The 24,580-nt window shown below is 41.8% G+C and overlaps 1 protein-coding gene across 1 annotated transcript in view; it reads right to left on the reverse strand.

Annotated features, from left to right (window-relative positions):
• The window catches only part of LOC122565538 (very low-density lipoprotein receptor-like), a 44,736-nt gene extending 20,527 nt beyond the window's left edge, over positions 1–24,209 (reverse strand). The window contains exons 1-4 of the mRNA XM_043721594.1: positions 24,158–24,209; positions 23,596–23,970; positions 13,454–13,573; positions 1,164–1,289 (exon numbers count right to left, since the gene is read on the reverse strand). Coding sequence (XP_043577529.1) covers positions 1,164–1,289; positions 13,454–13,573; positions 23,596–23,970; positions 24,158–24,209 — 673 coding nt within the window. The remainder of the gene's footprint in view (positions 1–1,163; positions 1,290–13,453; positions 13,574–23,595; positions 23,971–24,157) is intronic.
• Positions 24,210–24,580: the final 371 nt, after the last annotated feature.

Genomic DNA, 24,580 nt, shown 5'->3' on the forward strand with positions numbered 1-24,580 from the left:
TGAGACCACACTTGGAGTATTGTGTGCAGTTCTGGTCTCCAAATTTGAGGAGAGACATTCTGGCTATTGAGGGAGTGCAGCGTAGTTTCACGAGGTCAATTCCTGGAATGGCGGGACTACCTTACACTGAAATACTGGAGCGACTGGGCTTGTATACCTTTTGAGTTTAAAAGTCTGAGAGGGGATCTGATTGAGACATAAGATTATTAAAAAATTGGATACTCTGGAGGCAGGAAACATGTTTCCTCTGATGGGTGAGTGCCGAACCAGAGGACACAGCTTAAAAATATGGAGTAGACCATTTAGGACAGAGATGAGGAGAAACTTCTTCACCCAGAGAGTGGTGGCTGTGTGGAATGCTCTGCCCCAGAGGGCAGTGGAGGCCCAGTCTCTGGATTCATTTAAGAAAGAGTTGGATAGAGCTCTCAAAGATAGTGGAATCAAGGGTTATGGAGATAAGGCAGGAACAGGATACTGATTAGAAATGAACTAGCCATGATCATATTGAATGGCGGTGCAGGCTCGAAGGGCTGAATGGCCTACTCCTGCACCTATTGTCTATTGTCTAACATTGGTGACATGTAAAAAGACCATCCTCCTTTTGAAACCAACACCTAGCACCTTCAGAATCAATTTCATCTCCTTTTCCCAAAGTGCTCAAAACCATAAACAGCACCCTGGACAGGCAAAGACCAGCCCCTGAATGTGCCTCACTGTCATAATGCTTTAAACATTCCCCATTAACTTGCCTCCTGGGAGAGGCAAAATAAAAAAGTATTAAATTTATGTTTGTGTCTCCACTTAAACAAGAGCAGATTTTTGTTTTAAATCCTGGTCTTGGCACTCCTTGGAAAAGTAGCACTCTGCTACAGAAGGAAACAATATAGTAAGTGGGGTCGTATTAGTTCAAGTTATAGTTACCTACATCATAAAAAGATTTATATCAATCAACAAAAATGGAATGATTAACAAAGACTAAAAAGGTCAGGGATATGACAAAGACTCCTGCTCTCTCTGCCTCTTTTAATTAAGATCAAAGAACTCATCAGCAAACCATTACCTTTTTAAGAAAAACTTCAGTATTCTACACAGCATCCAGTCAATCCCTTTCTAAATAAAGGAGTGACCAGAAAATCAAAGAGGTAGCACAAATAACAACCTACCCGCAGCTTGGCAAGTGCCAGTGTGTGTGTCCTTCCGATATCCCCGGGAGCACTCACAGGCGTATGATCCAGGCAGGTTTACACAAATCTGGTCACACAAGTCAGGGTTTCTGCACTCATCCACATCTGAATAGGAAGACAGAGTATTTCTGAATTACATCCAGATCACAAAGTATTTTTAACTTGTGTTCATTGTACTGCATATTTGTTCACACTGTGCTGCATGAGCACACTGTTTAGATAGTGAAATGTTAAGGGGGGAGCACAAAGTTACATACACCAGGGATCTGGAGCAGTTCTGGTTGGCAGTCATGACTGGACTTTATCTTGGGATAGATTATTTCATATTATTATTTTAACTTCAAAATATGAATAAGTTTTTGCAAATACCATGTCATAACTAAATGATAATGCTTCCTCACAAACAACGGTACTCAAAATGTTGCCACGCTTGCTGTGAATTTCTCACATTTCCTGTGTTAGGGTGGCCTGTACTTGCAAAGCACCTATAACATAGCAAAACATCTCAAGGTACTCATCAGCAGTATTATGAAACAAAAGTTTGACTCTGAGACACATTAGGCCATATAATACCAATGACCTAAAGCTTGGTCAAAGATATACCAATAGATTTTAAGTGCATCTGTCACAACTTAACTGGGAAGAATGCACTAATAATCATGCCCCACATGTTGTAACCTTTGGTTTTCTTACAATTTGACTGTATCCTCTTGAAAGGAGTTTGTCTTTTTTCTATGCTCTGATCTTGCACAGCTAATCTTTAAAAGTTGTTTAACAGTTCATAAACGTGCTTTGCATCTGCAGGAAGTATTTGTTTAAAGTGTGTCCACTGCTTAAATTGTGAATTGGGCCAACTTTAATTCTAATGGCCTAGTAACCAGTAACCAAAGGCTTGGCAGCTGTTAACCCAACAGCAACTTTCCCACTCCTGTAAATTCACTCATGGGATTGGCAGAGACATCAAGGGATGATGGGGGTTTCTCTCCCTCAGAGTGAAATAATTGGTTGTGTAGCTTAAAAGGCATTGATGTGGGCCTCCATATGCAGCACAACCAGTATCGAGACTGAACCATGCTGTTAGCATTTTTCTGCATCATACTCTAGCCATCTAACTGAACAATTGAAAAAAACCACGATATCTAAGAATTTCAAAAGGAAATAAAGATGGCACTTGGGAAAATAAAGATGCAGAGGTACGTAGGTAACTAACGGGATTAGCTTTGAATGGAGGGGTGATATAATGGGCTGAATCTTCTCCTCCTGTGTTATAAACAATTCTACAACAAAAAATCAGCGTTAATGATTCATTAATGAATCGTTAAGTGCAGAAGAGGCACTTTGGCCCATTGAGTCTGTACTGCCAAAAATACACTATGCCTATACTAATCCTACTATCCAGCATGAGGCCACGGCCTTGAATATTATGGCATTACAAGCATTCATCCAAGTACTTTATAAAGGATGAGATTACTCGTCTCAACTGTTTTCTCAGTACATTCCAGACCATACCACCCTCTGGATGAAACAATCTTTCCTCAAGACCCCTTAAATCCTAATTTCACCTTAAAATTATGCCCCCTTGTTATTGACTATTCAAGCTAAAGGGAACAGCTGTTTTCTACCCACACTATCCATGCCCCTCAACCTTGTACAACTGCATCAGGTTGACCTCAACCTTCTCTGCTCCAAATAAAACAAACCAAACTTATCCAGCATGTTATGACACGGGATAAACCCTTCTGCTAATTAAACCAAACACATCGAAAAGCTCACCTCGCCTTGTAATCTGTTTAAGTAAGAGTGACGGAGAACTACCCAAATCCCACTATTTAAAGAAAAAAATAATAATTTTATTCTTTAACTCCAAAAGAGAACATTAAACAAAAATTATTCACAACTGTAAGCCTCCTTTCTCAAAAAGTTGTCATCTACCTCCCACTCTATAACAACATACTGATCCGATAAAGCCCCTATTAAATTTGCAGCAAATCACTTTTCAAAACTAGCTGTGGTCTTCAAGTGTCGAACTTCCTCTGTTTGTAGGCCTCCCTAGATCATCTTCAGCCTTCTGCTGCAAAGATGTTTCATATGAAAAAGGTACCTTTCAAAGAGAAAGGTTGCGGGCAGGCATTCAAATGGAATATGGTGCTCTTTCTCTGGATAACTATCCCAAAATGCCGGCTTTTTAAAATCCCAAAACATTGGATTGTCTCATTGGTTCAATGTTGTCAAAACAGTAAAATTCAAATTCGATTGGGTTTTAGTATCTTGGGGCAAAATTTAAACTGACTGGCTAAATTCAAATTGTTGTGAAAACAACTCAGTATCTGAGTTACAGCTCAAATGTTGCATCTTCAAATTATCCAGTACACTTTGTGCTTGCAGTCAGTCACATGACGGGAGTTTGCCAGCTTTTCAACTTTCACTCTCTCTTAAAGGTACGCCATCAACTTCATAACAAGTGTCTCTTCATAGCTAAGATGCTCCAGCTGGGACAACTTCCTGGAGTATCTCCTTAGTACTCCCTCCAGTGCAATCACATCCTTTCCATAGTGCAGTGGCCAGGACCATTCAGTTGTGGTTAACCAAAGTCAAAGGAACAGGAGTAGGCCATTCAGCCCCTTGAGCCTGCTCTACCATTCAATGAGATCATGGGTGATCTGTGGTCTGACTCCATATATCTACCCTTGGCCCATATCCCTTAATACCTTCACTTAACAGAGATTTATCTATCTGGGATTTAAAATTAACAACTGATCCTGCATCCACTGTCATTTGTGGAAGAGTTCCAAACATCTACAATACTTTGTGTAGAAGTGCTTCTTAATATCTTTCTTGAATGGTCTGGCCCCAATTCTCAGACTATGCCCCCAAGTTCTAGAATTCCCAATCATGGAAACAGTTTATCTTTATCTAGCCCGTCCTTTCCTGTTAATATCTTTTAAGATTTCAATCAGATCATTCCATAATCTTCTGGAAAGTCCATATAAACAATATCCATATACATTCCTCCTCTTTAAGAAGTTCAAAAAGAGGTTTGTCAGGCATGATCTACCGGTCATGAACCCATGCTGGCTCTCCCTGACTAACAAACCTTTTAAACGTGTTTAGTTATCCCATCCTTGATTTTGGACTCCAAAACTTTTCCCACCACAGAGGATAGGCTAACAGGTCTGTATTTACTTGGCTTTCTTCCTTCACCCTTCTTTAAAAAAATGGAGAGACATGTACAATTTTCCAATCCAGAGGGATGACCTCTATAACAAGGGATATCTGAAAGATTGCAGTTAGGGCATCTACAATATACTCCCCTCTAGTACCCTTGAACAGAAACCGTCAGGTCCTAGGGATTTGTCACTCTGTAATTCCATTTATTTCTTAAAGGCCAATGTTTTATTTACATTAATCTTTATTCAGATCCACAATTAATTTCCTTGGGACTTCTAAGGAGCTACCCTCCTTACCTCTCTTGCTCTTATAATCAATGTCTTGTTTGATAAAGGCTGCCTTCTTAACTACCCCACTAACCTGCCCTGCTGCTTTTGGTGATCTGTAAACAAACATCCCAAGATCCCTTTGCTCCCTAAGCTTCCTAATGTCCCACCATTCATACAGCCTAGTCCTTGCCTTGTTTCTTTTTCCAAAGTGCATTTACCTCACACTTATCAGGGTTAAATTCTATCTGCCATTGATCTGTACATCTGACCAATGTGACTAACATCCGTCTCTAATCTAAGACATTTTTCCTCACTATCAATTACACAATCAGTCTTTATATCATCCACAAACTTAGTTATCATGCGCACCACCCCCGCCCCACATTGTCATCTACATATTTACACATATCATGATCAATAAAGGACCCAGCACTGATCCAGATAGACACTGGCCTTCAGTCACACAAACAGCCTTCATCCATCACCCTCTGTTTCAAGAGGATCCAACTTGCCAAGTTACCCTGGATCCCTTCTTCATTAGACTCTTTTGTGGGACCATGTCACAAACTTTACCTGAAATCCATATAAAATACATCAACTATTTAATTAGTTTAATGCTGCTCAGTTGCTTGGAAATAATACTCTGTCTTGACTAATATGTTTCCAGTTAGATAACACACCCACAAAAAACAATATTTAAACACTTCTCCAACCTTTGGTCACCAGTCGCTACTTTACAACAACTAAACAAAAACATTTTACAAACAAGGGCAAAATTTAAGTTAATTCCCATATTCCCTGTAAAAGCAATCACTGCCTCTCTCTCGACAACTTCATCCAAAATCTGCTCAGACACAGACAACAATCCGAGCACTGATTCACACTCACTGGACATCATCCTTGATTTTTTTCCAAAACGTAATAAACTTCTGTTTGTGTGGATATGTTCAATGAATAACTACCACAGAAGCCAAATTGTAAAAATAAAACTTATGATCTATCAAGCCACGTTTCTTGCTGGGACCTGACTTGTCCAATATGAAAATCAGGGTTTGTTATAAATATGAAGTGATGTATTTTATAAGGTCTAATAAGGTTGGGAAGACACAATAAATGGTAGGTCCCTAGGGAGTACTGAAGACCATAAACCATAGTGTACATGTCCATAGATCCCTGAAAAAGTGTCAGCACAGGTAAATTAGGTGGTGAAGACGGCATATGGGATGCTTGCCTTCATTAACTGTGGTGTAGAATATTGGAGCAACGAGATCTTGTGACAACTTTATAAAACATCCATTAGGCCACAGATGAAATACGGTGTCCAGTTCAGGTCACCACACTATTGGAAGGATGCGATGAACCAAAGGGGGAGATTCACCAGGATGTTAGCTACAATGACAACACAGAACAGTGAAGCACAGAAACGGCCTACGATATTGTTCTAAACATGACACCAAATTAAACTACTCCCTTCTGCTTGGTCTTGGTCCATATCCCTCCATTCCTTACTTATTCATGTGTCTATCTTAAAACCGCTTAAACATCCCTATTGTATCTGCCTCCACCACTAGCCCTGGCAACGCATTCCATGCACCCACATTCTATGTAAAAAGACGAGGCCCTCACACCTCCTTTGAACTTTCCCCCTCTTTCCTTAAAAGCATGCCCTCTAGTCAGAGGCATTTCAACTCTGGGGAAAAGTTTAACTGTCAACCTGATCTATGCCTCTCAATTTCATAAATTTCAGATCTTCAGGCTCCGGTCTCCCCTCAGTCTCCTCTGCTTCAGAAAAAACAACCCTAGTTTGTCCAGCCTCTCCTTATAGCTCATACCCTCTAATACAGGTAAACATTATCTGCACCCTCTCCAAAGTATCCATACACTTCCTGTAATACAGAGTTCAGAATTGACAACAATACTCTTAAGTATGGCCTAACTAAAGTTTTATAAAGCTACATGACCCTTGTACTCAATGGCCTGACAAATAAAAGGCAAGCATGCCATACACCTTCTTTACCACCCTATTTACTTGTGTGGCCACTTTCAGGGAGCATTGGACTTAAAGACATCAATGCTGTTAAGGGCCCTGCCATTAACTATATACTTTCCCTTAACAATTGATCTCCTAACGTGCAGTACCTCACACTTGCCCAAATTGAACTCCATCTGCCATTTCTCAGCCCATATCGGCAAATGATTTATATATATCACAGTATCTTTTGACAACCTTCTACACTATCCACAACTCCTTTGATCTTTGGGTCATCTGCAAACTTACTAACTCACCCATCTACTTTTTCATCCTATCACAAACAGCAGAGGGCCCAATACAGATCCCTGCGAACCACCAGTCAAGGACCTCCAGCCAAACCATGCTTCCACCACTACCCTCTGCCTTCTATGGACAAGCCCATTCTGAATCCAAAGGCCAAGGCACCATAGATCCCAGGCATCTTAATCTCCTGGATGAGCCTACCATGAGGGACGTTGTTGAAAGCCTTACAAAAATCCTTATAAGCAATATCCACTGCTCTACCCTAATTGATCACTCATCAACTCCTCAAAAAAAATCAAGTTAGTAAGACATGATCTGCCCTACACAAAGCCATGCTGACTGTTCCTAATTAGACCACGCTTTTCCAAATGCATGTAAATCCTAAGTATCCTTTCCAATAGGTTCCCAACCACTGAGGTGAGACTCACCAGTCTATGGTTTCCTGGATTATCCCTATTTGCCTTCTTGAAAAGAGGAACATTAGCTACTTGCCAGTCTTCAAGGAGCTCTCCAGTGGCTACAGAGAAAACATATATCTTGGTCAATCCCCCCAGCAATCTGCTCTCTTGCCTGTCTCAATAAACTGGGTAGATCCCATCAAGCCCTGGAGACCTACCCCCTTAATGCTCTTCAAGAGATCCAGCACCACTTCATTCTGGACCTCAAAATGCCCTAGCATATTGGCATGCTCCACACTTATCTTGCTATCCTCCATGTCCTGCTCCTGGGTGAATACTGACACGAAGTACTCATTTAGGATCGTGCCCATATCCTCTGCCTCCAAGCAAATGTTCCCTCCTTTATCCTTGAGTGGCCTACCCTTTTCTGAGTTATGCCCTTGTTTTTAACATACGTATAAAATGCCGTGGGATTTTCTTTAATCTTTCTTGCCAAGGACATTTCTTGGCCCGTTCTTGCTAGAGTTCTTTCTTGCTTTATATCCTTCACAGGCCCTGTCGGATTTTAGCTTTCTATACCTTACACATGCTTCCTTTTGACTAAATTCACAATCTCCCTCCCATACCTTGACATCCCTAAGCTTCCTCCTTACTGATACATGCTGGTCCTGAACTCTGGTCATTAGGCCTTCAAATAACTCACACATGTCAAATGTGAGCTTGCCTGATAGCAGTTGCTCCCAATTAACACTCCCTGAAGATCTTGACCCATGGGAGGGGTCTCGCCGTTGGGCAGCACGATGGCACAGTGGTTAGCACTGCTCCCTCACAGCACCAGAGACCCGGATTCAATTCCCACCTCAGGCGACTGACTGTGTGGAGTTTGCACATTCTCCCCATGTCTGCGTGGGTTTCCTCCAGGTGCTCTGGTTTCCTCCCACAGTCCAAAGATGTGCAGGTCAGGTGAATGGGCCATGCTAAATTGCCCGTAGTGTTAGAGTGTTAAGGGGTAAATGTAGGGGTATGGGTGGGTTGCGCTTTGGCGGGTCGGTGTGGACTTGTTGGGCCAAAGGGCCTGTTTCCACACTAAGTAATCTAATCTAATCTGAAAATTAAACACTAGCAATTCGGTCTGGTTAGCCCAATGATATTTCCTGGGAACCAACCATGCTTTACACATCCAAGCACCGTTATCTCCTGAAACTATTCTCTCCACCTGCATTTGCAAGGTCAGTTAGGATGGCTAGTGATGTCTTATTTAGTCTAGTTATTTCTATGTTGAAAAGGAAACATTGTCTGCTAATCTTTGTCGGAGCACATTATGATTAATTTAGGAATGCAGCTTGCTTTTACCAGGATTAAAGCCATTTTATGCAACTTTTAAGCAGAATTGTTAAGTTGTAGCCTAGAAGCCATTTTGTCATGTTACTTGCATTAAGAAGCCATTTTGTTACTGCCTATGTATCAAGTGGTTGCTCCTGACAGCAGCCTATATTCAGATTTTTGATCCTCATCCCTAGCTTCTGCCTAACACATGTTATTTGTCCTCCCCTAATTTATTATCTTCCCTCAAGGTTCTGAATTATCCTTATATATAACTGTCTTAAAACATAAGGAGGCAAAAGTGAGGACAGCTGATGCTGGAAACCAGAGTCTAGACTACAGTGGTGCTGGAAAAGCACAGCAGGTCAGGCAGCATCCGAGGAGCAGGAAAATCAATGTTTCGGGCAAAAGCCCTTCATCAGGAATGGAGGAGTAATGATCACTGTTTCCAAAATGCTCTCCTACTGAAACGTCAGTCAATAGCCAACACAAGGTTCAGAATGGCCCCTCCTCACATTGAACTATCCAACCTACTGTTTCAAGAAACACTCTTGGATGCACCTAACAAATTCTGCCCCGTCTAAGCCTCTTGCTCCAGTCAATATTGGAGATGTTAAAGTCACCCACTATGACAATCCTCTTAGAACACAGAACATTGGCCCTCAATGTTGCACTGACCTGTGGAACCGATCTGAAGCCTACACTATTCCATTTTCATCCATATGTTTATTCAATGACCATTTAAATGCCCTTAAAGTTGGCAAATCTAACACTGTTGCAGACAATGCGTTCCACACCCCTACTACTCTGAATAAAGAAACTACCTCTGACATCTATCCTATATCTATCACTCCTCAATTTAAAGCTATGACCCCTCATGCTAGCCATCACCATCTGAGGAAAAAGACTCTCACTATCCACCCTATCTAACCCTATGATTATCTTATGTGTCTCAATTAAATCATCCTTCAACCTTCTTCTCTCTAACAAAAACAGCCTCAAGTCCCTCAGCCTTCCCTCCATACCAGGCAACATCCTGGTAAATCTACTTTGAACCTTTTCCAAAGTTTCCACATCCTTCCTATAATGCGGTGACCAGAACTGTGCACAAGACTCCAAGTGTGGCCAAACCAGAATTTTGTACAGCTGAAGCAGGACCTCGTGACTCCGAAACTCAATCCCTCTACCAACAAAAGCTAAAACACCATACACCTTTTTAACAACCCTATCAACCTGGGTGGCAACTTTCAGGGATCTATGTACATGGACACAGATCTCTTTGCTCGTCTACACTACCAAGAATCTTACCATTAGCCCTTTATTCCTGTTGCTTCTTCCAAAGTGAATCACCTCACACTTTTCTGCATTAAACTCCATTTGTCACCTCTCAGCCAAGCTCTGCAGCTTATCCATGTCATTCTGTAACCTGTAACATCCTTCAGCACTATCCACAACTCCACCGACCTTATTGTCATTTGCCAAATTACTAACCCATCCTTCTACACCCTCATCTAGGTCATTTATAAAAATGACAAACAGCTGTAGCCCCAAAACAGATCCTTGCAGTACACCACTAGTAACTGAACTCCAGGATGAACATTTCCCATCAACCACCACCCTTTGCCTTCTTTCAGCTAGCTAATTTATGATCCAAACCACTAAATCACCCTCAATCCCATGCCTCCATATTTTGTGCAACAGCCTACCGTGGGGAACCTTGTCAAGCGCCTGTCTGTGCATTTTTCCATAATCTGCCTACGTGTCTGTTCCTCAGTGTCCTGGTGGCTGATTTGGGGCCCACAGTATAATCCCAGAGTGATTGCACCTTTCTTATTTTTGAGTTCTACCCATATTACCTCAGCAAATTAACCTTCCAGTACATCCTCTCCGAATGCAGCTAATATCCTCCCTCATTAGTAATGCAACTCCTACAGCTGTATCACTATTTCATCGAAATCATTGAAACCCTGGAACAGTGGGCAGCTAGTCCTGCCCCCTCTCAACCAGGTCTGTACAACATCATAGTACACTTCAACCCATCAGCCCCATCATGTTCATTAACTTGTCCTTCTTTTCAGACATACTGGTCATAGCATACACCTTCCCGTCAGTCTCTCCACTTGCAGACCTGCTGCTCTGGTCCCCTGGCCACTCTTGTTTAAACCCACCTGAGTAGCACTAGTGAACCTCCCTGCAAGGACATTGGTTCCCCTCCAGTTTAGGTGCAATCCATTCCTCCTGTACAGGTCAACCCTGCCCCAGAAGAGGTCCCAATAATCCAAGAACCTGAAACCCTGTCCCTTCCACCAACTCTTTAGCCATGCATGCATCTGTCTTATTTTCCTATTTCTAGACTCGCTACCATGTGCCACTGGGAGTAATCCAGAGATTACAACCTTTCAGGTCCTGCCCTTTAACTACTGCCCATCTCCCTGAATTGTTGGTGAAAAGCCTCATTCCTCACTTTGCCCATATCACTGGTACAAAGACATACCTTGACCTCTAACTCATCACACTTCCCTTTCAGGGTGCCTTGTGGCCATTCAGTGACATCGCTGCTCCTGCCACCAGGGAGGCAATACACCATCCTGAAGTCATGTCTTTGACCACAGAAGTACCTGCTTACTCCCCTGACTAAAGAATCCCCTATCACTATATCTTCCTTTCCTCTTCCTCCCCACCCATAGTGTCTGAAGTTTGGCTCTAACCACACTCAACTAACATACCAGCACTCTCACTAGCTTCCATATTCCTACTATCCGGAGTGAAAAACCTTTTCTCAGATTCCCTCTTAAGACTGGAAGGCACACGTTTAAAGGTGACAAGTGAGTAGTTTAGAGGGAATCTGAGGAAAAGCTTTTCACCCAGAGGGTGGTAGAAATATGGAATACACTGCCTGAAAGGGTGATGGAGGCAAGCACTCTTATAACATGCAAGTAGCATCTGGATGGGCACTTAAAATTCCAGGACAAAATTGGCTCAGACTAAGTGCAAGTAAGTAGGATTCGTGTAGTTTGGTGCTTGTTGATCAGTGGACTAAAAAGCCCGTTTCTATACAATACGAATGTACAATACAATTGGATGGGATCATAAGTAGTTTTAAGCTACGTATAGATTAGATGAATCAATTAGGTGAATAATTAGATGTAAGACTAAAGTAACCTGAAACATGAGCTAACCAAGCATTTTCTGGAAAATTTCATAAAGAAGCGCATTCTAGAGCCAAGCAAACCTGCTATTCCAGAATTGGTCATGTGTAACTAGAGAGATACAGAGGAATCTGGAAATTCTGGTACATGAATCACAAAAGATCAATATGCAGGTACAGGAAGTAATTCGGAAGAAAAACGAAATGTTGTCATTCATTGCAAACAGAATGGAATATATTTGAGAAGTATTGCTACAGTTGTGCATGGCGTTGGTGAAATCACGAGGACCATGTACAGTCATTGTCTCCCTTTCTAAGGGGAGAGGCGCCATTAAATGCAATGCAGAAGTTTACTCAGTTGATTAACACTGATTTTGGGGATTAAGGAGGGGACCATACTGAGGACAGATTGAGCTTATGCACATTGGACTTTAGAATGCGAGGTGATTTTATTGAAACAAGATACTGAGGGGACCTGACAGGGTGGAAGCTGAAAGGATCCTTCTCCTTGTGCCAGTCTAGAACTAGAGGAACAGTATGGAAATTAAGAGCTTTCCCTTTTAAAATGAAGAAAATGTTTTTTCTCTCTTAGAGGGTCCATCAGTATATGGAATTTTCTTCCCAGAGCATTGTGGAGGCTGGGTCATTGGATATTTTTAAGGCTGATTTAGATTCTTGATTGACAAGGGATTCAAAATGTATTGTGGTAGGTAAGACTGCAGAGTTGATATCACAGTCAGAGCACCAATGATCTCACTGAATGGGAGTGACATGCAGACAGAAAGACCAATTCTTAGTCCTAATCTGTAAGTTTACACATAGGTCAGAAGAACAACAGAGGTAACAATACATTAGTTGTTTCTGACTTCTCAATGTTTATGATTAAAATAGTGATAGTGAACATCCAGTCTGCACTTGGCTTTCTGAAAGCAAAAAGAAAGTGTCCACCAATCCTGCAGAACATGAAGTAGAAATATACACGCTCGTGCTGCACTGAGAGATGTCTCAGATGAAGGGAAGGTGGTAATTAATGATCTCCTATACTGATGGTGATTGATGTTCTGGTAGGTGCAGAATTCAGTAACAGGTGAAGGCTAGTGTTTTGAACTGATATGCAGTAAAGCAACAAATGTCACTGTTGCTGTCAGCAGGACAACATTACAGTTCTTATCCCAAATTCCTTACAGGTCTTTAGGCCAATCAAGAACCACTTTGACAAACAGCTGAAGAGGTGTGTATCATGCATTTCATTTCTCAATATATATTTTACTTCCCCCACCCCCCATTCACTTTTTTGACATGCCAACTCCGTAAAAGGTGCAAGATTGCAGGCTTCAATGATGACATTCATAACACATCATGAAATGAAACTTAGAGCAATACAGTATATTAGTAGTTATTGCTTCACATTCTCTCATTTTATTTTCAATATTTCATACATTTACTGGCAATGTCCTAATATGTAGAGCATTTTAATGAGTTCTTCACCTGGCTTCATATTTTTTCTTCATATTTCTAAGATACACCAGGGTTGAACAGTTGCGTATATTACTCTTTCAGCAACCGTCCCCCTTTTTTAAGTTAATGCTTACTCAAAAAAACCATGGTTAATTTTTCCTCACTCAAATGCAAAATTTTATGTATCACTGTGAGCCGGAATACTTTTAATCAGATATAGATAAACTCACCTTCACATATGAAATGATTTATTAGCTCCAATCCAGTTGGACAAGCACATTCATATCCTAAAGGTAGGTCCCAGCAATAATCAGAACACTGTCCATTTGCCGCCAAACACTCATTCCGATCTGTCAAAAAAACGAACATAAATGAAGCAACACTGAACCTTACACCTGTAAATTATTCAAAATTGATAATGCAATCGCATGGATCGGTCTTTGATGGGGTATGCAGCAAAGACATATCCATGATGTAACTTTGTGATATTTTCATCTTGAATATGCTGTATTAGTCCAAACGATGTATACAGCTTAGCATCAGCATAGCAATTGGTTGGACAGGCTTTTCACCTCCAGCATCAAGTTCATCAATCTCCCTGACATGTAACCAGATACAGTAATGAAAGGCTGAAGTCCTGCTAAAGCCCACTGCTCTCCTCACCTCTGGGTATTGTATATTCCATTTCTAGCACTGTGCTTTGTCATCTTTATTTTTGTGGTCAAAACCTTTGATCAACTTGAATGAATTTTCAAAGAGGTAACCAGGTATGTTGATGACAACAATGCATTTCAGCAAGCTTCTGAAAAGGTCCCACAGGGGAGACTGGTAGCAAAGGTAAGAGCCAATGTGGTCCAGTGAAAGTGGGCAAGAAGCAGAGGGTGATGGTCGAATGGTGTTTTTGTGACTAGAAGCATATGTTCAGTGTGGTTCCACAGGGATCAGTGGTGGAACCCTTACTGTTTGTGGTGTATATATAAATGATTTAGACTTGAATGCAGGAGGGTGGATCAATATGTTTGTGAACGTTAAAAATATTTTTTCAGGTGGTAAATAGTGAGAATAGCCGTAGATTATGGAAGGATTGAGTCAGGCTGGTCAGATGCACCAATCAGTGGTAATCTGAAAAGTCAGAGGTGATGCATTTGGACAGATCAAACAAGGCACAATAAACGGTAAAACCCTGGGAAGCACCAAGGAACAGAGAAAACGTGGCATGCATGTATACTGACCCCTTAAGGTAGCGGGACAGGTGGATAAAGTGATTAAAAAAGCAGAAGGGATACTTGCCTTTATTACAAAAGGCATAGAGTTTAGAGCAGGGAGGTGATACTAGATTTGTATAAAACATTGGTTAGACCATAGCTAATATTCATTCTGTACAGTTCTGGAATCCACATTATAGGAGGAACATGAGTGCACTCGAGAAGGCACAAGACAACTTTTCAAGACGTTGTGTGCTGGAGAGGCTTAGTTATGAAGAGAGATGGGACAGATTGGGGTAGTTTTCCTTGCAGCAGAGAAGACTGAAGGAAGGGAGAGATAATTAAGACGTATAACATTTTGAGAGGTATAGACAGAAGGAACTTTTCCCTTTGGTGGAGGGATCAGTGACAAGGGAGCATAGTTTTAAAGAAAGGGGCAGAAGATTTAGAAGGGATAGGGCCATACAGCACAGAAACAAAACCTATGGCTCAACTCATCCATGTGACCTGGTTTCCTAAACTGAACGAGTCCCATTTGCCTACGTTTGGCCCGTATCCCTCTAAACCTTTTCTATTCATGTACCTGTCCAAATGTCTCTTTAAAGGTTATAATACTTGCCTCTAACACTTCCTCTTGCAGCTTGTTCCATATATGCACCACACTCTCAGATCCCTTTTAAATCTTTCCCCTCTCAACTTAAATCTGTGTCCTCTAGTTTTGGACTCTGCTACCCTGGGAAAAAGGTCTCAGCTATTCACCTTATCTATGCCCCTCATGACTTTAAAATATTTATAAGCTCATCCCTCAGTCCCCTAAGCTCCAGTGAAAAAAATCCCCAGCTTATCCAACCTCTCCTTAAAACTCAAATCCTACAGTCTCCATAACATCCTTGTAAACCTCTTTTTGCATCCTTTGCACTTTAGGATTGCAAGAAGTGCTCCAAATACAGCCTTTCCAATGTCCTTTACAACTGGTAAATGATGTTCCAACTCTTCTTCATTGGTCAGAACATTGATTACAAGTGTACCAAACACCTCCTTCACCACCCTGTCTAACTGTGACGCCACTTTCAAGGAACTATGTATCTGCACCCCTAGGTCTCACTGTTCGACGACATTCCCCAGGGTCCTACCATTATCAGAACATGTCCTGCGCCCTGGTTTGTCTTACCAAAATGCAACATCTCCCATTTATCTAAATTAAAATACAACTGCCATTCCTCGGCCCACTGGTCCAGTTGATCAATAGATAACCTTCACTGTCCATTATATCACCAATTTTGGTGTCAACTACAAACTTACAAACTATGCCTCCTATATTCTCATCCAAATAATTTATGTAAACGACAAACAATAGTCTGGATCTTTGCAGCACATTGCTGGTCACAGGCCTCCAATCTGAACACCCCTCTCCCACTATACTCCGTCTCCTACCATCAAGCCAATTTTGTATCCAAATGGCTAGCCTTCCCTGGATCCCATGTGATCTATTCATACTAACCAGTCTACCATGACAGAAAGTGAGGACTGTAGATGCTGGAGAGTCAAAGTCGAAAAGTGTGGCGCTGGAAAAGCACAGCAGGTCAAGCAACATCCGAGGAGCAGGAGAGTCGACATTTTGGGCATACGCCCTTCATCATCACATTCCTGAAACATCGATTCTCCTGCTCCTCAGATGCTGCCTGACCTGTTGTGCTTTTCCAGCAACACACTTTTCAATTCTAACCAATCTATAATGTCGGACCTTGTGGAAGGTCTTGATAAAATCCATAAGACACAGGAGCAGAAAATTAGACCAGTCAGCCCACTGAGTCTGCTTCACCATTCAACATGGCTGATACGTTTCTCAACCCCATTCTCCCACTTTCTCCCCATAACCCTTGACACTCAAGAACCTATCTATCTCAGTCTTAAATATACTCAATGACCTGGCCTCCACAGGCTTCTGTGGTAATGAATTCCATAGATTCACCACTCTCTGGCGGAGGACGTTTCTCCTTATCTCCATTCTAAAAGGTCTTCCCTTTACTCTAAGGCAGTGTCCTTGGGTCCTAGTCTCTCCTATCAATGGAAACACCTTCCCAACATCTACTCTGTCCAGGCCATTCAGTATTCTGTATGTTTCAATTTTATTTCCCCCCCTCTTCAAAACTCCAAGTATAGACCCAGAGCCGTCAAACTTTCCTCATATGTTAAGTTCATGTAGAGAGTATCTACCTTCTCGGTCACCCTCTTCAATAAACACAATCAAATTTGTGAGATACAATTTATAGTCAGAGTGTCAGAGTCATACAGCACAGAAACAAACAGACCCTTCAGTCCATGCCAGCAGGATTCCCAAACTAAACTAGTCCCACTTGCCTGCATTTGGCCCAAAACCCTCTAAACCTTTCCTGTTCATGTACCTGTCCAAATGTCTTTTAAATGTTGTAACTGTACAGGCATCTACTACTTCCTCTGGCAGTTCATTCCTCTGTGTGAAAAAGTTGCACCTCAAATTTTTAAATCTTTCTCCTCTGCCTTAAAATTAGGCCCTCTAGTTTTGAACTCCCATACCCTAGGGAACATCACCTCTCAACTTCCTACTCTCCAGTGAAAAATCTCCCAGCCTAACCAGGCTTTCCTTATAACTCAAACTCTCCAGCCCTGTAACATTGCTTCAAATATTTTCTGCACACTCTCCAAGTTGATAAATCCCTCCTATAGCAGGGTAATCAGAACTGTACACATATTCCAAAAGTGGCCTAACCAAATGCCCTGTACAAGTGCAACATGACATTGCAACTCCGGTATTCAATGGTCTGAGCAATGAAGGCAAGCATGCCAAATGCCTTCTTTATTTATCTTGTCTACTTGTGATGCAACCTTCAAGGAACTATGCACCCGAGCCCCTAGGAATCTCTGTTGAACAACACTCCCCAGGGCCCTACCACTAGCTGTGTTGGTTTTCAACTTACCAAAAATGTAATACCTCACATTTATCTAAATTAAACTCAATCGGCCACTCCTTGGCCCACTGACCGAATTAATCAAGATCCCTTTTTATTCTTAGGTAACCTTCTTCACGGTCTACTATAATTTTGGTGTTATCCACAAACTTCCTAATTATGCTTCTTAAATAAAGAATTTGGATGAGAGTATAAATCAATACCTACAGAGCACCACTGGTTACAGGCCTCCAGTCCGAAAAACAACCCTCCACAATCACCCTCTGTTTCCCATCATCAAGTATATTCTGCATTCAATTGGCAAGTTCACCTGAATCCCATGTGATCTAACTTTACTAACCAGTCTACCATGTGGAACTTTGTCAAAAGGTTTTGGCTTGCTAAAGTCCATTTATTCCTGATGAAGAGTTTAGTGGGCGGCACGGTGGCACAGTGGTTAGCACGACAGCCTCACAGCGCCTGAGACCCGGGTTCAATTCCCGCCTCAGGCGACTGACTGTGTGGAGTTTGCACATTCTCCCCGTGTCTGCGTGGGTTTCCTCCGGGTGCTCCGGTTTCCTCCCACAGTCCAAAGATGTGCAGGTCAGGTGAATTAGCCATGCTAAATTGCCCGTAGTGTTAGGTAAGGAGTAAATGTAGGGGAATAGGTGGGTTGCGCTTCGGCGGGTCGGTGTGGACTTGTTGGGCCGAAGGGCCTGTTTCCACACTAAGTAATCTAATTTAAAAACGTTGACTCTCCTGCTCGGATGCTGCCTAACCTGCTGTGCTTTTCCAGCACCACACTCTTCGACTCCAGCATCTGCAGTGCTACTTTCTCCTAATGTCTACCACCTGCCCTCATCTACCTTCTTGGTCACATTCTCAAAAAAAAATCAAGTTTGTGAGGTATAATTTATTATGCATAAAGCCATGCTGACTATCCCTAATTAGTTCTTTCCTCTCCAAATGCATGTTAATCCTGCCTCTCAGAACCCTTCCAACTTACCCATCACTGACTCCAGTCTATAATTCCCAGGTTCTTGTTTTCTAAAATGGAACAGGAGAAAAATTGGCATCTCCCTGGTTACCGAAGAACAGGTGCATATATTTTTAAAAATCAAGACGTGATTGATAAAATTTATTTGATTCTTCAAATAAAGGAATAAGTTAGTAAAAGAACTGCTGTGGACATGCACACACAGGTATTGAAAGAAAAATTATAGTGAACACTGGCCATCCTCAAGAGGATGATGGCATAATTGACAGAAACATAGAAATGCTTCTAACAACTAACCCACCAATGGTGTTGGGCTCATTGGTCTGTAGTTCCCTGGCTCTTCCTTGCAGTGTTTCTTAAATAATGGCTCAACATTAGTCACCCTACAGTGTTCCCGCACCTCGCCCCTGGCTGTCAATGATACAAATAGTTCCACTAAGAGCCCTGCAATTTCTTCCCATCTTCCCACAATGTCCAAGGATACACTTGATCAGGTCTCAGGTATTTAATCAACCTTTGGGTATTTTAAGACCTTATTCCTGCACCTAATGTTTCTGTAATGTTGACTCATTGCAAGACATCACTATTTATTTACACTGAGTTCCATAGCTTCATGCCCTTCCCCACAGTAAATACTGACCGATGTATTCATTTAGCATTTCACCCATCTCACGTAGTTCCACACACAGATCTTTAAGGGGTCCTATTCTCTCCCTAGTTACTCTTTTGCCTTTAATGTATTTGCAGAATCTCTGTATTCTGCTCAACCTTATACACCATAGCTATCTCATTATCCCATTTTGCCCTCCTGATTTCTCTCTTAAGTCAGCTCTTATGCCCCCAATATTCCTCAAGGGATTCATTTGATCCCAGCTGTCTACACCTGACACACGCTTTCTCCTTTTATTTTGACCAGAGCCTCAATGTCTATAATCATCCAGTGTTCCCTACTCCTGCCAGCCCTGCTCTTCATACTAACAGGAAGATGCTGTGCCTGAAGTCTTGTCATCTCGCTTTTGCTCCGAGGAATCAAACAACTGCACACAGTCTCCTCATAAGTAATACGAAACACCACTGGGTATCTCATCCAATACTGAATACTAAAGTCCTTTAATCTTCTCCTAATCTCATCAAACAACTTTCTCTTATGAATCACCACCGCAGAAAAGTCCTGGAACATTTTCTTAGGTCAGGGCCTGTGGATCTCTCCCCAACCTTCTAGGAGTTTCCATGACTCTCTGCTTGTCCCTGTAGCACTGAAATCATACCTGTACAGGGCGGGGGCACTAACCTAGACTGGATCTGCACACCGCAACCCAGTGAGCTCTGTCAACCTTCATCCAGTCTGCTTCAGCATCCCAGCCAAGAAACTGTGACAACCAGTCTTCAAAAAAAAAAACTGGCTGGCTGCTCATCTTCTACTCCCTCTGGCAGCCCAATTACGCGGATATTCTTTCTCATACCTCTATTTTCCAGATCATTGACCTGTTCAGTCAACGCCCAGACATGTTTTTCAAGGGCCTGGATCTGACGCCGCGGTCTGCCCATCGACCTCTTCAACTCACTTCCTGAGTCCTACCAACTCCTTCTCATGCTTTTGCAGCATTGCCAAGATTGGCTCCAGCTGATTACGAGTCTCTTCCCTTATCTCCTGGATCAGCTGTCAGATCACTCCGAGTTCCTCCACAATGTTCTGCTGCACAGGCATTTCTATACCGCTGCCGAGGGAGCTCAAGCTGCTTCTGCAGTTTCAGTTGTGGGCCTGCCCGATGCTTTCGGTGAGTGTCCAAAGTGTTGAATCTTGGCCATTTGCTTCCCCCTAGTCATTCTCACACGCTTGAAAAATGATTTAAATGGTTGTACAACCGTTTAGCAGTACTTTTTCCAAAAAAAACTAAGGTGGGAGAATAAAAATATTACTCTTTTGGGTTTGGGTGCAGAGCCCAGCAAGGCTGATCTATTCAGACTACCGCCATCTTGGATCCCCTCTGGTCATCTCCCTTTTGAAAACTTCCCACTTGTCAAATGTTCCTTTACCTTCAACTGTACACCCCCAGACAACTTTTGAAAGCTCCTATCTAATACCATCAAAATTGGTCTTGCTCCAATTTCGAACTTTAACATGTGGACCAGGCCTATCCCATTCCATAACCAGTTTAAAACTGATAGATTTATGGCAACTGGTCCCAAAGATCTCCACCACTAATACCTCAGCCATTTGCCCTGCCTTATTTCCCCAAGAGGAAGTTGAGTTTTGCCCCTTGGACGGGAGGTTTTTTCTCCACCCAAAGGGTGGTTGGAATCTGGAATTCACTGCCTGTTGGGGTGGTAGAGGCAGAAACATTGAAGTAGTATTTACATGTGTGCTTGCAACTACAAGGCATACAAGACTATGGGCTAAGTACTGGGAAATGGGATTGGAACAGTGGAGTGCTTTTTTTGGACTGGTACAGACTTGGATGGGCTGACAGTCCTTTTTCAGCACCATAAATTCTATGATTCTAAGCTTTACATGGGAAATCCAACAACATTCAAGCAGCCTGAAACCATCCAAGACAATGTAGGCCACTTGCTCAGCACCACACTGACTTCCTTCAATATACATTCCCATCAACAACAGACACAGTGACAGCGATGTGCACAAGAAGGACTACAATAAGTCACCAAAACTTCCTCACATCTGTATTCCATTAGTCATTTTACTTTTAATATATTAATGACATGTGCATGTGCAGCCCTAAATCTCTGAACGCCACACTTCAGCTTTTCAATAATCAGTTAGATGTACCACTTTCTTTGGTCCAACATGGAAGACTTCTTACTCACTTTGGTTGAAATGCATTCACTCTCAATCTAGCAAATATCTCACTTCATGCTTTTATCTACATTGTACTGTACTGCCCATCACTGAGTCAACAGCAAACCTATACCCGACATCTGAAGGAAGAACGGCTCATATTCCACCTTGGAACCTTGCAACTACTTGGGATGAATGTGGATTTCAACAGCCTCCTCATTTTCCCTCTCCTCCCACATTATCCCAGTCCCAAGCCCCCAACTCGACACCGCCCACCTGACCTGTCCACCACCTTTCCCATCTATCTGCTCCACAAGACCCCGACCTACCACCTTCTCCTCAAAAAGTCAATTCTCCTGCTCCTCGGATGCTGCCTGACCTGCTGTGCTTTTCCAGCACCACACACACAAGCAAACTTTAGGTACATGTTACCAGAATCATTAATAAACATAATGAATAAATGACAGCTCAGTGCAAAACTTTATTAGTTTTCATTAGTTACTTCTGTCCAATTTGAGTACAGATCCATTATCCATATCATCTGCCTTTTACCAGCTAAGTAATATTAACCAGACAATTTGCTTTTAGTTCAATAGGTCTTTATTGTAACTAACAGTCTCATGCGTAACCTTACTGGATGCCTTTCAGAAGTCCAAATAAGCCAAATCCATTCATATTCCCTGGCTACTACTTTAATAACTACTTCCTCAAACATTCAGTTTGTTATACATGACCTACCTTTTGCAAGTCAATATTTCTCAAGCTCAAATATATCTAACAGCCAAGTTATTAATGTGCTTAACTACAGATTCCAATAACTTCATTAAAATAGATGTTAGACTAAAACATATGCATTCACTGGCTTTGCTCAATGAGCCTACTTAAATAAACAGCATTAAGCTTGTTTTGACAGGGGAAAAGTTGGGATAAGATGGATCAAGGTGGTGGCAGAGTAAGACACTCCACCCGCTCCTTATGTTTTTTTCCCCATTTTCTTCTTCTTTCCTGTTTGAGGTAGAGTGGGCTGGAGGTATGAGCGGAGCAGGCTAAAGGCCCCTAGTGGAGCAGGGACAATTAGCGTGCTGCAGGTATGGAGCAAGGACGGTCAGTGGGCTAAAAGGCCCGGAGTGGAGTGGGACCAATCTGTTGGTCTACTGCAGGGCTTTTATACAAAGGCTGTAATGCTTATTTTTTCTGACTTACACTATGAATAACTGTAACTAATATGACTTTTTTTTCCACTATTTCATATCTAAGTTCTGTACCTAGGTACTTTTTCCCTAAGTTGGTGGCATGTGGAGTGACATTGTGAACTTTTCACTGTACCTCTGTGTTTGAGCACACATGACAATAAAAAATATTCTATCCTATTCTAAATGGATTATTTGAAACTAACTAGATCATTGCTGGGGCCTCAATTAAACGTAGCCACATTTGCTGATGTTGCAAAGACACAAATACAAATTTCAGTAGAAAGCAACTTGTGAGGAGGATATAAAGAGTATGGAAAGGATATGTGAGAGGGTAAAATGTACCTGGAGCAATAGAAGTAAGAAAATGTGAGGCTATCCACTTTGGCATGAAAATGAGAAAAGTGGAATTGTATTTAATTAAAATTCCACTTTTCTCATTTTCATGCCAAAGTGGATAGTCTCACATTTTCTTACTTATATTGCTGCAGTTTCGAGGAACCCAGGTGACCTTGTGCAGGAATCAAAGTTCGCTGGCATATAAAACAAATAATTTGGAAGGCAAGTTGAATGTTAGACTTTACTTCAAGAGGGGAGTATAAAAGTTGATATGTCTTTCTAAAACAGGACATTGGTGAGATTACATATAGAGTAATGAGTACATTAATTGGTCTCTTTACTAAAGGATATACTTAAGAGTTTCAGAGGAATACTGATTCCTGGGATGAAGGGATTGCCAAATGAGGAATGGTTGAGCAGATCCTACAGTCATTAGAGTTTAGAAGAATGAGAAACAACTTCACTGAAACATGTAAGACTCTGCAGAAGCTTGAGAGGTGGTGAGAGGATGGTTCCCCTTGTAGAGAAATCTAAAACAAGAGGGTTTCATATTTAAGACAAAGATAAGAAGGAATTTCTTCTGAGGGACTTGGGTCTTTTGAATTTTCTTCCCCAGAGAGCTGTGGAAGATGAGACATGGAATATATCGAAAGTTGAACTGGATATATAAACAAGGGAGTCAACGGTTGTAGTGGACAGGAAAAGTGGAATTAAGGCTACAATCAAACCAACATGTTCTTACTGAAGACTGGAGCAAGCTCAAGAGACCAAATGATCTACTCCTGCCTTATGATTTTACATAGGATGGAATAAGGCTCATGTAGAAAACATTAAAAGAGAACAGCTAGGTCAAATGTTTGATTTGCAAATTCTACATTTAAAAATTTATAAAGTCCATCTCACAGTTCCACACTTACCACAATTGGCTTCATCACTACCATCACTGCAGTCAGGAAAGTTGTCACAAGCTGACTGAAGCTCTATGCACTGGCCTGAACTACACAGGAACTCCAACTCCCCACAACCTTCAGGTTGCACTGCTCTCTTTTCACAAAGGTCATCAGATTCATCAACGCCTGATGCACAGTCCTGGTGACCATCACAGAGCTGGTATTTAGAGATACAGACAGTAGAGTTGCTGCAAAGAAACCCATGAGGTCCACAGCCTGATACAGAACAGTTTCGCTCATTGCTCTGATCATGGCAGTCATCCCTTCCACTGCACAGTGTCAGTGCAGAAACGCAGCGTCCATTTCGACAGAGGAATTCATTCTCACCACATTGTACATCACCTGCAAACAATCATAGTGAATAATCAAATTCACAAACTACCCAGCAATATAACCACATTGACTGCCTTCCTAACTTTGTTTCAAATCAACTTCCAGGCTATGCAGCATGTCGCTCATTTTACTCTCCTCTTCTAATCCCTCTCTATTATTTCCTCCCCATCCATTCCTCATCTGTAATCTTTCTCACCATCCTTTTGTCCCACAGTGTGCCACATATACACAATATCTTCCTCTCCCATCAACTGCCTATTCCTTGCTCCCTCAACCCAAATAGAAGATGCATGATCGGGAAACTTTCAGAAAACACAAAGAAATTGGCTTAGTAGTTGAGAGGAAGGCTGTCGACCACAAATGATATCAATGGGTCAGTGGTGGACAGAAAAGTGGCAAATGAAATACACAATAAACAGAAGGGTATTGACAGCAGAACAGTGTACATGTCTACAGGTCCCTGAAGGTGGCAGGTCAGCTAGACAATATGGTTAAGTCGCACAATTCTGGTCCCATCACAGGAAGGATATAATTGTTCCACAAAAATGTACAGAGAATATTTAGAAGAATGTTACTGGGTTAGAAAGTTGCAGGCATGAAGACAGATTGGATAGACTGA

This window comes from Chiloscyllium plagiosum, chromosome 31 (assembly GCF_004010195.1).
Source record: "Chiloscyllium plagiosum isolate BGI_BamShark_2017 chromosome 31, ASM401019v2, whole genome shotgun sequence".
NCBI classification, from domain to species: Eukaryota; Metazoa; Chordata; class Chondrichthyes; order Orectolobiformes; family Hemiscylliidae; genus Chiloscyllium; species Chiloscyllium plagiosum.